This window comes from Lepeophtheirus salmonis, unplaced genomic scaffold (genome assembly GCF_016086655.4).
Source record: "Lepeophtheirus salmonis unplaced genomic scaffold, UVic_Lsal_1.4 unplaced_contig_11_pilon___fragment_2___debris, whole genome shotgun sequence".
In the NCBI taxonomy this organism is placed as follows: Eukaryota; Metazoa; Arthropoda; class Copepoda; order Siphonostomatoida; family Caligidae; genus Lepeophtheirus; species Lepeophtheirus salmonis.
In genome coordinates, this window is record NW_027289359.1 from 7,524 (window position 1) to 23,510 (window position 15,987).

The following is a 15,987-nucleotide window of genomic DNA, read 5'->3' on the forward strand; positions in this document are numbered from 1 at the left end:
TGTAACAAGTCTCCTCCATAGTGTTGAAATCAGATTAAATGATGTGAACTGAATATTGAAACTAATAATATAATACAAGCATGTTAATTAATTGAACACCATGCTAGCCTATTACATTTAATAAAATAAAATTAAAATCTCATGTTTTATAATATAAATAGTATTATCAATTATGTCGTTATATCGTAGCATTGAAGTGATATATTATGTCATTTATGAAAAATTTTCAATACATTTATTTTAATTGAGAGAAAATATATTATTATGTTAATATTACGTATATATTTTTAATAAATATAGAAATGAATTTATACTAGAAACTTAAGAATATTAAATGAAAATCAAATAATAAGCATGAATGTGAAAATAAAAATATAATTTGTAAGCACTGATCCAATTATTCCAAATATATACTTATTTTTAGTTTTTCTCATTCTAATTCTACTAAGAAAGAATCTCAAGCCAATCTATTGTTTTATATATCCGGATACACGACCTTTTGATTTTTGAGAAATCAATAACTCAATGCTGTTGAATTTTCTGGGGAAAATCGAGATTTCATCGAAACTTTTCAAGATAGCGTCAATAAGGGTGATATTAAAAGGGCTTCAGACTTATTATATTTAAATACGTTACATGCTCGTCACCTTTACAATATGATATTCTCAACGACCAAAACTCGACAAATTTTATTGACCTCGACAAATATAAGACACTACTTTACAAAGTTATTTGTCAGTTTATTAGAAACAAGAGATTCTTATCATCCTATTGGGTTTAAGTTTACTAAATAACCTCATTTTGCTAATTCTATTGCTCGAGTTGGATATAAATATTTTAATATATCTAGCAAAAATCTCATAAATGAGACCAATAGTAACACACTCCGGTTAAAAAAAAAGTTCGAATTCTCATGATGCATGTTCCAAAAAAATTGCTCAGTTATCTTCTAAATCGTGAATTTTCATTTTGCTTTGTTTAATAAAGGTTTTACTCTAAAAAGTGTTTTATTCATATCTTAAAATAATAATACATTTTCATAATATATATATATATGTATAAATAAAAGAAAAGGAGGATAAAATAAATTTAAATTGTTAACTTTTACTTTTGAACGTCTGTATCTATGTCATTAATAAGTATTTTCAAAATAACTAATAATTAAATATAAGAATTGTCATGGGGAACATTTATTAATAATCAGTATCAGTGTGGAGATCCTAAATCTTCATGGGAATAATATTCTAATATGGTGATAAGCAATTAAGTTTTTACAAGATGATTAAGAATAACTTAAGTTTCGAAATTGCAATTACATCAAGGTTTTCCAACATAAGTCTACAGAAGTTGAGAGGTCACTTATAATTTGTTAGCACTCTAACAATTCCCAAAATCTATTTATGCAGATAACAGCAAAATATAATATGCATTGCAGACAAAAGTATCGAGAAAAAAGGCTGTATATTCATTAAGACCCTAAGATTGACTTCTATTTTTTCCCAAGGGATTTCTGCCTTATATACACCAAGGAAACTGAAAGATTCTTATTTTCTTCAGTTCTTTTCTTTATTTTTCCCATAATAAAAGACGAAAAAAGTCGACTTTGGAAGGAAGAGGCTTAAAGAGTTTCAACGAAGGAGCAGTGGATGAGAAATGATAACTCTTTGTTCCTCAATGGGTAATTCATTGGGGAAATATCTCTTTTTTGTGGAACTCTCCAGTTCTAAATAACTATTTATATGTAATATCAGAATGCTCTGTAGACCAAAATATCTAGAAAAGAGAAAACATTATTTTTACGAGTCTAGAATACACTTCCACTTGTTTTCCAATGACAAAAGAGACTCAGTAGCACTAAAGGAATCAGGCGTGAGATTGAAGTATCCAGTTTATATAATTATCCGTATAGACCGTATATCACAAAGTCCAAATTATAAATGGAATTGATATAAATCTGATTGGAATGAGTGATTTCTGCATTATATACAATACATCAAGGGCACTGAACAACTTTTTATTAATGAAACAGTTTTCTTAGAGTAAGAGACGAAGCAAAGTTGACTTTCAAGAACTTCAAGTAAGGAGCAGTGGATGGAGCAACTCTCTCTGTTCCTCACTGGTTCTTTCAGAATCAATGGATTATTCTGACGTTTTATGGAACTCTTTATTTCTTATATGTTATGTAGAAGTATACGATGATTCCGTAGAAGTTCTGGAGGAATTTATGTATTGGAACAATGATTAACGATTAAAGAAGTTACTATCACATACCTTGACATAAAGAGGAACTTGCACAATCAAGGATCCTTCCATTAAAGGAGACGAAATCCACCGAGTGAAGCACTTGATCAAGGGAAATTATGTTCTGGATTCACGTAACCTCGATCAAAAACTATAAATACCCTTCATAGATGATTAGGGTTATGTATTTTATAATTTCTTAGAGCATAAATATGATTCAAATACTATAAACTATGTTTTTAACTAATAGTTTATGTTTCTAGTTAAATCTAAAGAAAAATACATAACCTCGTCTGTAACTTTGACTTCTATTAAATTAAATTAGATGAATATTAGTCAAAAGACGTGAAAACAATCAACTGTGCAAGAGAAGGATATACAAATTATTGACGAATCAGAATTAGAGATAAGAAAAAACATTCTTAATTGATATAAAGACTCCTCTTTCCCCATAGCAAGCTTAATAGAAATATTTCTATTAATATTGTCCTATAGCCTCTTTAGTACATAGATCATTACAAGGTGACTATATATCACTTTACCCTACATATATATTATTAAAACAAAAACATTACAAGGTGACTATATAGTCACTTTGCCGTACATAGATATTATTAAAACAAAAACACAACTTTTTCTAAAAAATTGTAAATTTTCATAACTTTAGGACCGTTGAGCTACCTCTAAATATTTTTGAAAACAGCTCAAAATTTGTAAATATTATTTTTGGACCGAAAGGAAAATTTTGAGACCTTAAAACCCCAATATTTCGAAAATTTAAAAAATAAGCCTAAATATAATAAATAAAATAATTTGTAATATTTAAAAACGAGTGACACCAGCTTCAGACTCCCCCTATTTATTATATTAATGTATGGACTACGGATTTCATATATATTCACTCCTATTTTTGTTTATATCCTACGTCATGATTTTCTTTTCCTATTTCTTCTACAACTTTTTGACAACCAGCGATCGATCAATTGTAGCTTTGCAGCTTCTAAAAATCAATGCAATTATGATGTACAGTCCATAAGTGATGAATATATATGTTCCTGGAACCGGTTTTGTGAGTTTAAATTGATGGATAAGTGGATCAATGAGTGATAATACTCCAAGTTTGTATTGAAACATTCTATGTTATGTTAATTGTTATAGATTTAATGAACTAGCGTCAAGTGACTCGAGTGGAAATGAACGTAATTATCCGTAGAGAATTTCTCTCCTTGAATAAAGTTCTAAGGAAATTGGAAGCAGTTCGCTCAATCTCTAGTTTACTAGAAGATAAGGCATTTGTTGATGGGAAATGGATTCCATCCACAACTGGGACGAACTTTCCCGTCCACAACCCCTCAGATGGATCCTTTCTCTTAAGTGTTCCTGATATGAACGAGACTGACACCCAATCTGCTATAGAAGTGGCATCTAAGGTAGTATTCACATTTCCAGTATTTTCTATTAATAATTAATTATGATTTCTTAATACGAAATAGGCTTTTAAAACCTGGAAGGAAACAACAGGGAAAGAAAGGAGTATAGTTTTGAGAAATTTCTTCAATAAATGCAACGAAAATCAAGATGAATTGGCAAAAATCCTCACTCTTGAGCAAGGGAAACCATTAGCAGAAGCTAAAGGGGAGATCCTATATGGAAATAGTTACTTGGAATGGTTTTCTGAGGAAGCAAGACGTGCTTATGGGGATGTAAGTCTCTTTTTATTGAATGGATGAATTTCAACTCAAAGTAATTGCTTTCATTTTATTAGGTGGTCCCTTCCCCTGATAGAAAGAAGGAGTTTATTTTGGTGCGGGAGCCTATTGGAGTTGCTGCTATGATAACTCCGTGGAATTTTCCAAATGCCATGCTTGCTCGAAAAGTTTGTTTCATATAGTTCTTTGATGATGACGAAAACATGCTTTAATAATACCATAGGTTGGAGCAGCATTAGCCAGTGGATGTACATGTGTTGTCAAGCCTTCTCCTGATACTCCTCTTTCTGCACTTGCATTTGCTTCTTTAGCCAAGGAAGCGGGTGTACCTGATGGTGTTATCAATGTGGTGACTACCTCTCAAAATTTGGAATCTGTAAGTAACGCATTATGTAGCAGTAATGTTATCAAGGCCTTGTCATTTACTGGGTCAACGAGAGTTGGTATGTATTTTAAAGCATTATCTTTCCATATTAAGTGAATGAGTTGTTGCTTTTAGGTAAACTTCTTTATAATCAGTGTTCCTCTACGGTTAAAAAGTTAAGTTTGGAGCTAGGTGGTAATGCAGCTTTCATCGTATTTGATTCAGCTGAAATAGATAATGCCGTTAAAGGACTCATGGCATCTAAATTTCGAAATGCTGGTCAGACTTGTGTGTCCTCAAATCGAATATTTCTTCAATCAGGTATATACGAAACTTTCCTAAAGAAATTAGAAGCCTCAATGAAGAAGGATTTGGTGTTGGGGGATGGAATGTGTTCAGGGGTTAATCAAGGTCCTTTAATTAATGAAAGACAAATACAAAATATAGAAAACTTGGTGAGTGATGCTTTAAATAAAGGAGCTGAGATTGCCACTGGAGGAAGTCGAGGAGATTCTGGAAGTCTATTTTATGAGCCCACTATTATAAAAAATGTAAAACCAGACATGAGGATTTTTCATGAAGAAATATTTGGTCCTGTTGTATCAATTATACAATTTAATAACGAAGAAGTAAGTTCTTTGTAAATGTATATAATTGAATTAAATTTTGTATTTAGGAAGTAATTGAGCTTGCAAATGACACACAAGTTGGATTGGCTGGGTATTTTTACTCTAATGACATTAAGTACACAAATCATATTACACTTGTAATATATTTTTCAAACTTTTACAATATTATATAATAGACAATGTTGGAGAGTTGCACGAAAAATGGAAACTGGAATGGTCGGTGTTAATGAAGGAGCCATCAGTGCCCCTGAAATAACTTTTGGCGGTGTAAAAGAGTCTGGAATTGGGCGAGAGGTATTAGTATCACTTTAAGCTAAGTTATACAACTTAATCATTCCCAATTTTTGCGTATATTTTACAGGGATCCAAATATGGTTTAGATGAATACACCGAAATTAAATATATTTGTTTTGGCATTTAATTTATCTATTAAATATAGTCCTACGCTGTCAATGCACTATTTAGTGTCTTCAATATTTTATCATATATATTATTTTGCTTTTGTTAAATCATTCATCATATGTATTTCAAAGAAATTTAACTTTTGTGAAGAATATTGAGTAATTGGAACAATGAATTGTTTTCATCGTATAAAAGTAGCGGAAGCTTATCATCCGTTGGTAATCACTCAACCTATCCAAGATTTTATTATCTTCATACTTATCTACTTGAAATTTCCTTGCTACATTTTATAATAAATAATTTTATGAGTAATTATTACTAATGAGCGAAGAGTAACGTGTATCAATGATTGATCATCATTAAGAAAATATATTATTTGTCCTGCGGTTAGTGATTCGATCTTGTGTAACTAAGATGTTTCTTGTCACGTTGTTTTGATGACGTCATTATCAGCCTTCTACAATAAATAACGAAAGAAGAAGAAGAATTTTTGAGATTATATCTTTTGTAGGAAAAAAGGGAAGCTTTTAGTTTGCTACAGTCTACAGAAGAGATCCTGGACTCTTCTGTACTCACTACACTTAATTATTAAATAATTTCATCTCTTCCTCAAAGGCAGTCTGATTGTCATAAGAAGTGCGGAGTTGCCCCTCCTTGTATATTTGGGCCGTAGGATTGCTTTCAATTAGGTAAGAGCACCTTGTTCTGGCTTGATGTAATAAATAAATTAAATATTATATTTATTGTCAAAGTGGGTCATCAAAAAATATCAAAAATATTTAGTATAAAAGTGTATCCGAATATTTTAATATAATTTGTTTTAGTTTATTATGTGATTTAAGGGGTTGAACCACTTTTGGTTATAACTTATATTTTGTGTATACATAACTATTAAGTGTATTAACTTGCATTAAAGTAACAATATTAAACATTTCGTGTGCTTTCACATTATTATAGGTGTATTTTGTACGCCCTAATAACTAATGCAGACAAATTCAATATAATTTGGGATATTTATAATCGTAAATGTCAAATGGATGTACATACTCGAAAATAGAAACAGATAGATAGAGTAAAGTAAACGAGTGTCTTGAGCACATTTCAGATAATTTTGTTATCGGTTCATCCGCTTCTTGTTCTATCAACGTCCACCCTTTCTAATTAAAGTTCATACATATAATAACTTCTCATACAAAATAATAATTATTTATTCTTCTACTATTGGAGGATTTGAACATCAAATAGATATTAAAGCTTGCTAATTATATATATTATTGATTATTGGTAATAATATTGAATTGGCAAATTGCTGTCCTAAAACATCGGTACATATACACTATAGCTTATATTTCAAAATCCCCCTTTTAAGTATTTCATCATTTAAGTTTCATTTAATTATATATAATTCAATAAATTAAACGTTAAATACATATTGAAGAATCAAGCATTTCCATCTCCGGACAAAAGCTCCACATTGTAAATAAAAAGTGTGTTTTTGAAGCAGTATGAGATTTGATATTTCAAGCGACCCATACTTTTTTTAAGAAGAGTTACATAAACGTGGATTCTAGTGATATGTGAGTTGACTTTTAGCTCGTGGATCGGGTTGTATATAAAGTCCTTCTCTCATGTTTTGTCAGATTTTTACATATTACATTATCATGTTTTTTTTTATGAAAACAATGTTTTTGATATAGAAGGTTTTTATTGATTTGATAAATTGTATCATAATTGAAGGAAACGCAATCTTTGGGCTCTAAGTTGATATTTTTACTACATATAATGAACAAATTTCTAATAAGTTTTGATAAAAACTCCATCAAATGGCTTTAAGAATAGAAAAAGACCGTATACCTTCATTGAATACTACTTGATGTTTAAGATAACATTCATATTTAAATAAAATCAATATAATATGTACTGAAAAATCCATTTATAATTTCTAAATTTTTGTAAATTTTTTTGATTGATTTGGGACGATAAAAATAAGATAATTAAAGACAAATATCTTATTATTTCTAGTTAATTTATATTTACAATAGAACGTTTTTACTAGCAAATAGAAGGATCTATTTTATTTAGACTACAGTCTTTTAGTTGTTGCTCTCATTTTAAAATAAAATATTTCACTATTTTCCTTAATATTATATATTTTTTTTATATATATAAAAGTTAGTCGTTTAGGCCCCTAAAATGTCCGATATCTACAATGCTAACATGATATAAAAACGCTCTATACCTTGTTTTTATGTATTTTGTGTAAGACTACCTTAAATTGAATTATTTCTTCTTAAAATCTAGAAAGAAATACTTAAATGTCACAGTATTTATTATTGAAGCAAGGGATCCTGGGAAATGAAACACTCTTATCAGTACAGGTTGACCAATTCAAAGCCTTTATTTAATATAATTAATTTATGAATATTCGGAAACTTTTTAAAATTAATGTATTCTCAGGGGCGTCTGGAGGGGATTGTAGCTCCCCCACCCAAAAAAAAAAGGAATTTTTGCTTTTTACTAGAAAATTTCAATATTTTAAATTTTTGTGAACAAATGTAGATTTTTCAAAAAAAAAAAATCCAAAACTAAGCACCCCCCCTCCACTCAAAGAAAAGATGAATAATCCTGCGGATTCTCCGGATTATACTATTATTAGCTCAGTAGCTTTGAGTATTCTCACTAAATAAAAAACAAGGATTAATATTCTTACTTTGCTTGCTTGCTAAGCAAGTAACTTTCAGAGTATTACATATTGTTATATATTTTGTGACGTCCGTCATAAAGGTCCTTAATCAATACATATACGGTCTTTTTTTGTTGTACTTTTGTTCTTATTCACATGTCTGTCCTTGGCTTAAATATTATATTCTAACTTTATATTTATGATTATGTGTGTCGAGTGACTGAAAGCTAATATATTTATGTATATTGGTTGATAACATAGTTATTAATATTAATATACGACTACTTCAATGAATATATGCAGTAAACATTATTGGAAATTTTAATTAATAGTGTTATTATGTATGTCGAAATAATATTAACATATGTATATAATAAAGTCGTTTTCATATTAATGATGAGTAAAACTTTTAGATAATAGTGTAGCCTCCTCTTCCTTTTGCCAAATTTTGATAACAGTTTACAGTTAGAACATATACTAGTCATATTTTGTTCTCTATAATATAAATATGCTTATTGTTTAATGTACTTATTTCTATTGGACATTATCTGATCAAAATTCCAATACTTTTTGAAGGGAGGGGTAGGTGGATCACGATGACTGTAATGTCGTTCACATTATTTGACAAATTGATTAGCTAATCATAAGACATTATATAACAAAATACCCTAGGTATCTAGAAAGTTTTGAAGGGAGTTATTGCGCATTTCTCTGGAAATTGGTATTCTGTTGATACACTTTTATTTATAATACACTACTTTATACATAGGAGTTTGATCCGCATAATATGTCTAGGGTTTCACATTGTCCGGGAAATTGTTTATGAGCGGAAATATAATAAATACTGTGAAATTTAAGTATTTTATTTGATACTTTAAGCAAAAAATACATTTTAAGCTTTTATCATTATCACAAATAGTGCGTGGTTTGGTTTTTGAGAGCTCTCGGATACTGTTTTTTTGAATTCCGTGTCCCGGTTCAACCCGCAACAAAAAAGCTTGAATAACAAGTTATGAACGACCTAATTTGTTTGGTAGAGCTGGGAGTTGTATAATTGTTTAATACGTAATTCGATCCGTGGGCTTAAAGTCTACTTGCCAATCATTAGAATATATGCTGCCCGTCAACATAAAAGCAAGTTATAACGATTTTCTCTCAAAATTGAGTGTAGATGACATTTGTATTCATCAACAATGAATTATCAACCATTTTCATTGACAAAGATTATTCACATGAATCCTTTGGAGGTGCCACAAATTGCACTTTAATTAACCAAAATGGATTCTCACGCTAAAAAAATGATAAATTGATAGATTTTATGTGGAAGGCCATTTCTGGGCTAATATAAAATATATTTAATCAAATAAAAGTTTTAAACTATGGCTAAAATTATTATTTTTCTGAACTTATCCCACAAGTTTGAACACATATTAACTCAAATATGTCAAGAAAACATAGGACCGGCTGTGGGTATAAATAAATGTTGTGTACAAATTGCGACTTGTATAATCACACTATACAAGTTCCAATTACTTTGTCTTAAATTGGCTTATTTAATTACAATACTGGACATACTAATAACCAGCTTTACATTGATACTATCATGTCATTTTGATCTATTCAAAATACATATAACGGTAGCTTTTGAACTTCATACTGTGGTACAGTATACTTATATTTTAGACATTTGTATTATTATAGTCAATAATTAGAACATTAATGTATCGATCATCCATGTCAAATTTAGTTATTGCATTATCTGCATCCCAATTTCTGTAAATCCTTCATTTTAAATTATTCAGCTTATTTTTTGGTTGCAACTTGTACACAACATATATATATATATATATTTACAAAGGGGATTCTCTCCTTTTCTGAATTGGTGTTCAAGATTGCTTTTATGTTGACCCACTACATATGTAACTGTCTTTTTCTTCATTTAATTTGAGCCCAACCTACTATTTATAATATGAAATAATTAAATGCGGAATTTCTTGTAGGTGTAAAATCCCGAGAAATCCTGGGATCCTGGGAGAGAACCCCAAATATTACGTACTACATGTATAATAATAATGTGTAAACGGGCATATTGTATGTGTGTACATCCTAATTGTTTATAATTAGAAGGGATTTGCTCTTGTTTAAATATGTACATTATATATAGTTAGTTCTATTTTGTTTTTTGTATGAAATTGAGACGTTCTTTATCTTTGTTTTATTCTTGTTTCAGATATATGTAATATTCGAAAGAAGAGGAAATTTATTTTGAAGTGATCATTAAATATTAAGAAGAACAAGCCTTTAAATGCTTTCCAAAAATATAGGCTCCATTGTTTTCATACAAATAGTTTTTTTTTCTCTCTTCACTCTCTAAAATACTAATGCGGCATTCGCTTCAGGAAAAGGTGGAGCGGCCTTTTTGTTGGTTGCCTTTCTACGGAGGACAACGACCAAAGACTCTCTTTTTATTCATATAATATAACAAACGATGCTTTGAATATGAAATTCACTAGGTAAATCAATAGCAAAAGAAGAAATACTCCTCCAGTGCCCTCTCTCTATATATACTTAGTTTTTGGAGTGATAGCATGACAGTCTCTTCCACATAATAGTGTACTACAATCATTGACATACACTCACTTGATTGCCTAGTGTCATACTATTATCATTATTTTGTGAGTGTCTTTCTGGATGCTATAATCCACTCTCTATTCAACGAACTGTACTATAGTCATCTCCGATTTGTAATATGATGAATTCCGAATTTGATTATATACTATTATTATACACAATACCTATTCGTAATACTCGTTACCCTTTACAAAAAGTCCAGAAGATCTTCTCCTCTCGTGAAAGAGTCTGCTCTGGGCTCAAAGTCTAATAAGTTGGCATACATAGTAGAACAATGATTAATACAAATTTGGAATACGAGCTTAATCCATGACAGAGTCATTAAACGAAATTGAACGGAAGAATAATATGTCCTCTTATCTGTGATTCAGTTATTATAGTTTCTTATAAACTAAATAATAATAATCATCATCATCATCGGTTTGTTTGTTGTTTTTATTCTTTGAAAAAAAAAGATTTTATTTATGTTTAATGTGTATACATACCCACAAATCATGTTCTTTTAACCTCTCCCTTGCACTTAAGAACAAGATACAAGTCTTGTACCCTCTCTACTGACTACTCTTTCTCACAATTTATCAAATCACTAAGAAGTGATAACACATGTGAGTCAATTAGAATGGTGGATAAGATACGTGATTCTTATCAAAAACATTCTCGGAATATATCTTCCATATCAGACATATCCGTGAGCGCCTCAGTGGAACCACTCAAGAGGGATGTGAATGCTGAAATCCGCTGTGTATTTCTCACAGATTCGGAAACTGAGAGAAGAGGAGTCTTTGACGCTGTTTCCAAGAATCTATCGGATGGACAGTCGGAAATATCTAACTTCTCCATTATGTATCATCATTGGGAGCAACCTCATTTTCCATGCGAGGGATCCGACTGTCGATATTGCTTGAGAAATATCAATGGAAAAGGCAGTCTTCTTGTTGGAGGGAATGATCTTACTGATGGAGCTTTTTTCAGATTCAGCATTGGATCAACGATTTTCAGACTCATGCTCTTAAGCAAAGACAAGCAGAATCTACTCAAAATCATTACATTTGATTTTGTCTTTGTTGGGATTCAAGTGACTGACGCAAGGGGTAATCTGGAAGAGAGTATATGGGAATTTGAATGGAAGAGATTAGAACGACTCTCTAAGAAGGCCGTTTCCCCATTGATTATAATAGGATATTTTAGAGACATTCACAAATTGACTTCGCGCAATGGAAATGGAAGCAATGGGAATATTAACGAAGAAATTGCCTCAAACATTAGCATCGAAAAGACACTCACAGAGAGTAGGAATGTAGTGAGGAAAGCTGGAAAATTCCATAAAGCAATTCCTAGGTTTGTAGATTTCGTTACTGGAACTTCTTCACAATTCGAGTCACTCTTTAGGGAGATTGACAAGTTATATAAACATCCGGGTTATATTCTCAGACAATGTGCTTTGATAAATAATCTCACCCATTGGACTAAAATCCTGGAGAATCCTGAGTTGACATTTGATGACTTGAAATATTCTGAGGGTGATGACATGGCAGATAATGCACTCATGATAGCTGCAAAATTAAGACATAAGGACTTGGTATCTGCTGTGTTAAGGTCTAATAGACTTAGTGAAGAGTGCAACACTCTTATTCTTTCTGAACTAATTCATTTGCGCAATTGTTCAGGACAAACTCTTTTGGCCATGGTTGCCCTTCAGGGCCCTGAATTGGAAGAGCAAAAGTTACTTATTCTTCGAACAGAGATACAAGTGCACTGTGTATCAGATATTACTCACGAAGCAGATCAATTGAAACTTCAGCGTTGTCTTCGAGGACAATTGAAATCTTCTGCTGAGGCAGCCATTATTCTAGAGCAATCTCGAGCCTTGCAAGGGATACCAAAAACTCAAAGGGAGCTAAAAGCAGAACGTGGAAAAGTTTGGTCTCGTCTTTTCTTCGCTTCCCTACTTCTTTCAATTATTTTTAATGCCATTGATACGGGTTCTGATGTTCTTATCATGATACGATACTATCGAGAATTGATGGGCGAAACTATTAATAGATTAAATTCCACTTGTGGTGAAGAGAGTGACAGCCTTCGCATTTCCAAAATCGTTCGCAATTGTAATATCTCGAGTAGGGAACCCATTTCAATTCAATGCCTTCCATCCGCGCTCTCTCCAGAATCAAAATTTGGTTACACACTTTTCTTTCTTCTTGTACCTTGGCCATTTTTTATTTACGAATTTTTTACTTCAAGACATTATAACAATCTCATTGACACCTGGGGAGTAGTTGTAAATGAAATGTCAAATTGTTCTAATTTTTCTACAGTCATTAAATCTTATTTAAAAGCCATTGTTCTCTGTTTTAGCTTCGTATTTTGCGTTCTGTTATGGCCAATTGCTGTACTTTTTATTAAGTACTACAACGATGGAAAATATTATTTAGCTAAAGGAGCCCAAAGAGCTGCTCGAGAAAAAAAGATTGAGACATCAGAGGTTCTTTACTCTACTGCTAGAGTCATGGAAGTATCACTGGAATCATCTTTTCAACCAACTATTCAACTCTATATTATATTTCCTGTACTCATGAGAACAATGACAGCTCAATCTTTTAGTCTGAGAATTTTCACTGTTTGTAAAATGGACAATTTAAACTTCCCCATGCTCAAACCGGATCAAACTATATCTATCATCACCTCCATCCTTAGTTTAGCTTGGTGTTTTACCTTCTATCACGCTACTCTTAAAAGAGGTGCCCTTGACAAGGACCTGGCTGCACTATTCTATAGAGCAGTACTTTTTCTCTCTGTTTTGTTTCAAATCATCGGCCGTCTTTTTATTCTAGTCTTATTCTCGTATTCCTTCGGTCCAGGAATGTATTTTCCAGTACTTATATTCCTAGCAGTTCACATCCTTCTTATGACGATTTTGCATTTTATTTTCTCCGATGCCCAAATATATTGGCTGAAAGGAGGATTTTTAAATCTTAGTTTCTTTCATTACATGATTGGCAATGGACTTGCAAATATCTATATTCATAACTGGATTCGTATGGATCCTCTACTCATTCCCTTTACAAAACCTCTACAACACGTCTCAACGTTCATTCGGCAGCTTATTTTCGATATAATTTTTGTGTCTGAGAACGTTGTACTTCTTGTCATTGCCCTCACTTCAGATATAAAAGAGCTTCAAGAAAATCGAGTCACATTTGCTGTAGTACTATTAGGATTTACCCTTGTTGGGCTTATTTTGAAATGCGTCTACTATCGATACCTTCATATATGGGCTTGGCTCATCATGGACTACATAACTAAAAAAGAAGATGGGCATTGGAAATGTATCCTTTTTTCGAACATGTACTTCTGTGGAACTCTAAGGGAGAGGGAACTTCAGCTTTGTTTCATTCCTAGACCTATTTTCAACGCCGTCAATGCAATATTTGGAGATCGTCACTTTCCTCTTACCGGTACCAATTGCTCACTCTGTACCGCAATTTTTAGCATTTTGCTCATACCTTTAGTCCTTACCCTCGGAATACTCGTACTTGTGATTGTCATTATTTTGGCTGTGGCGTTTATGCCATTCTTCGTGGTGACCGTGTTGCCCTGTATAATTGTTCTTAAATGTCGGAAATGTTGCTTCAAAAATGATAACATCATTAAAATCCTCGACTCCGACGAAGGACTCCCTCTATCGGAGAAGAAAAATAATTCTTCAGATCTCAGTAATATTTCAGTCTCTGCGGATCTAACTGTTTCTCTGGGAGACTGCACAGATGTTTAAAACCAAGATAAGGAAATATACATAAATGGTTCCTCTTTCAAGGATGCTGAAGACAACATCGTCGAGATCCGTATTGATGAACATCCCTAGATGGCAACCCATTCTACTAGTAGTTTGCTATTTTCTATATGTATAATTCATATAGTAAAAATAGTCTTATATACGTACCATGCATTTCAAAACCATATAAGAATGGCGGATTTTATCTCCATGTATTTGAAGTGTCAATGCTTTGTGCCATGATAATCCTTTACTGTAACTTTTTTGTATCATTTTCTATTTAAATAATTAATTATTATTTCTTTTGTAGGAACAAAAATGTGTCTTTAACGCTTTTTATTTTAGTGTAATGACACATGAGTGATTATTTTTTTATTGACAAACGTGTTTTTAGTAGGAATACAATCTCCATCCCTCGATCCTCAATCCCCCTCTATCCTCCCACCCCAATAGCTAGGAACCAATTGATGATCCGGATCGATCTAGAGCATCGTTCAGTTCCTCATGAAGCATTTAGTAATATAGTAGTATATTGGTCCATCAATTAATTAATTATTTTAAAAACGCGTAGAGTTGTATAGCAAACGTTATATTCCGATTATTCTATTTTATCTTTAAGTTTAATATTTTTTTTTTTTTGTCAAAGTGATGCATAAACCATATTATAACTTTATTATTGATTTGTTGTTATTCTTCTTCATTAATATAATCAAAAAATATTTTTCTAAAAATAAATAAATATAGAGAGAAAAAACATATAATTTTATAGATCATTTACTACGTATTTGCTAAGTCATTTATTATAATTATTATATGCATTTATAATAATAATCAATAAAAAGACTTAATAAATATCTAAGGTTGGTGTTTTTTTTTAATTAATATTATAGAAGGTGTTCATATAACGTCACATTATTGATTTTGCGTATTATGAGGCCTAAACAACCGAGTTTTATTAGAATGGAAACCCTTCTTTTCTTTAATATTAAAGAAAATAATGGATGTCAAGGTGAGGCCAACAAATAAAATGACTGAAACCTTACTATCCATAAAAAAAATGTCCCTCAGTTGCATAGTTATATTAAATACTAGCGTTAGTACCAAATACCCGGAGTTATTAGGTGTCGTTTAACAGACAGACTTTGCCGAAAAAATATGGAAGATATCTCCCCAAGAAATCCTCATAGTTACTCTCTGTTTTTTATGAGCACACTCACACATATTTACTCAATACATGGATGGTAGATGTTCCTTCCTCAAGAATCAGAGAATAATAATAGGTAATAGTTTGGAAAAATAATAGAACTTATGAAAATAGTGGAAAATAATGCTATCCACCGGTATGCTTAAAAAAACACGAAAATTAACTTGGTACCCCTGACAATTGAAGAATATTTTGGAGAAGAGCAGCTTAGCTGTCATGACGTATATTGCCAATAATTACTTCGGAGTCGATATTACACACAAGTCTTAGTCCAACAACCACTTTTTATCAACATTAGTTATAACTTCCCAACCAATGTTGTATAGTTAAGAATGAATGCAATATTAATACA

At 31.5% G+C, this 15,987-nt stretch overlaps 2 protein-coding genes and 1 long non-coding RNA gene across 4 annotated transcripts; 2 read left to right on the forward strand and 1 right to left on the reverse strand.

Annotated features, from left to right (window-relative positions):
* Nucleotides 1-988: 988 nt before the first annotated feature.
* Nucleotides 989-2,806, reverse strand: LOC139907434 (uncharacterized). The gene is made up of 2 exons (XR_011784035.1): nucleotides 2,272-2,806; nucleotides 989-2,212 (listed from the first exon to the last, which is right to left on the reverse strand). It is a non-coding gene; the product is annotated as an uncharacterized lncRNA (long non-coding RNA).
* Nucleotides 2,807-3,200: 394 nt separating this feature from the next.
* Ssadh (succinic semialdehyde dehydrogenase) lies at nucleotides 3,201-5,657 on the forward strand. 2 transcript variants are annotated; one of them, XM_071893859.1, is made up of 9 exons: nucleotides 3,201-3,327; nucleotides 3,399-3,671; nucleotides 3,735-3,944; nucleotides 4,007-4,117; nucleotides 4,174-4,393; nucleotides 4,450-4,943; nucleotides 4,991-5,058; nucleotides 5,120-5,237; nucleotides 5,305-5,657. In XM_071893859.1, exons 2-9 carry the CDS (start codon nucleotides 3,435-3,437, stop codon nucleotides 5,362-5,364), a joined length of 1,518 nt encoding a protein of 505 aa, XP_071749960.1. In that variant the 5' UTR covers nucleotides 3,201-3,327; nucleotides 3,399-3,434; the 3' UTR covers nucleotides 5,365-5,657. The 2 variants fall into 2 exon arrangements, with proteins under 2 accessions (XP_071749960.1, XP_040571625.1); XM_040715691.1 differs by having other exon boundaries at nucleotides 3,324-3,671.
* Nucleotides 5,658-5,796: 139 nt separating this feature from the next.
* Nucleotides 5,797-15,185, forward strand: LOC121120814 (uncharacterized). Its single transcript, XM_040715688.2, has 2 exons — nucleotides 5,797-6,034; nucleotides 10,259-15,185. The coding sequence occupies exon 2, from the start codon at nucleotides 11,279-11,281 to the stop codon at nucleotides 14,429-14,431; it is 3,153 nt and encodes a 1,050-aa protein (XP_040571622.1). The 5' UTR covers nucleotides 5,797-6,034; nucleotides 10,259-11,278; the 3' UTR covers nucleotides 14,432-15,185.
* The last annotated feature ends 802 nt before the right edge of the window (nucleotides 15,186-15,987 follow it).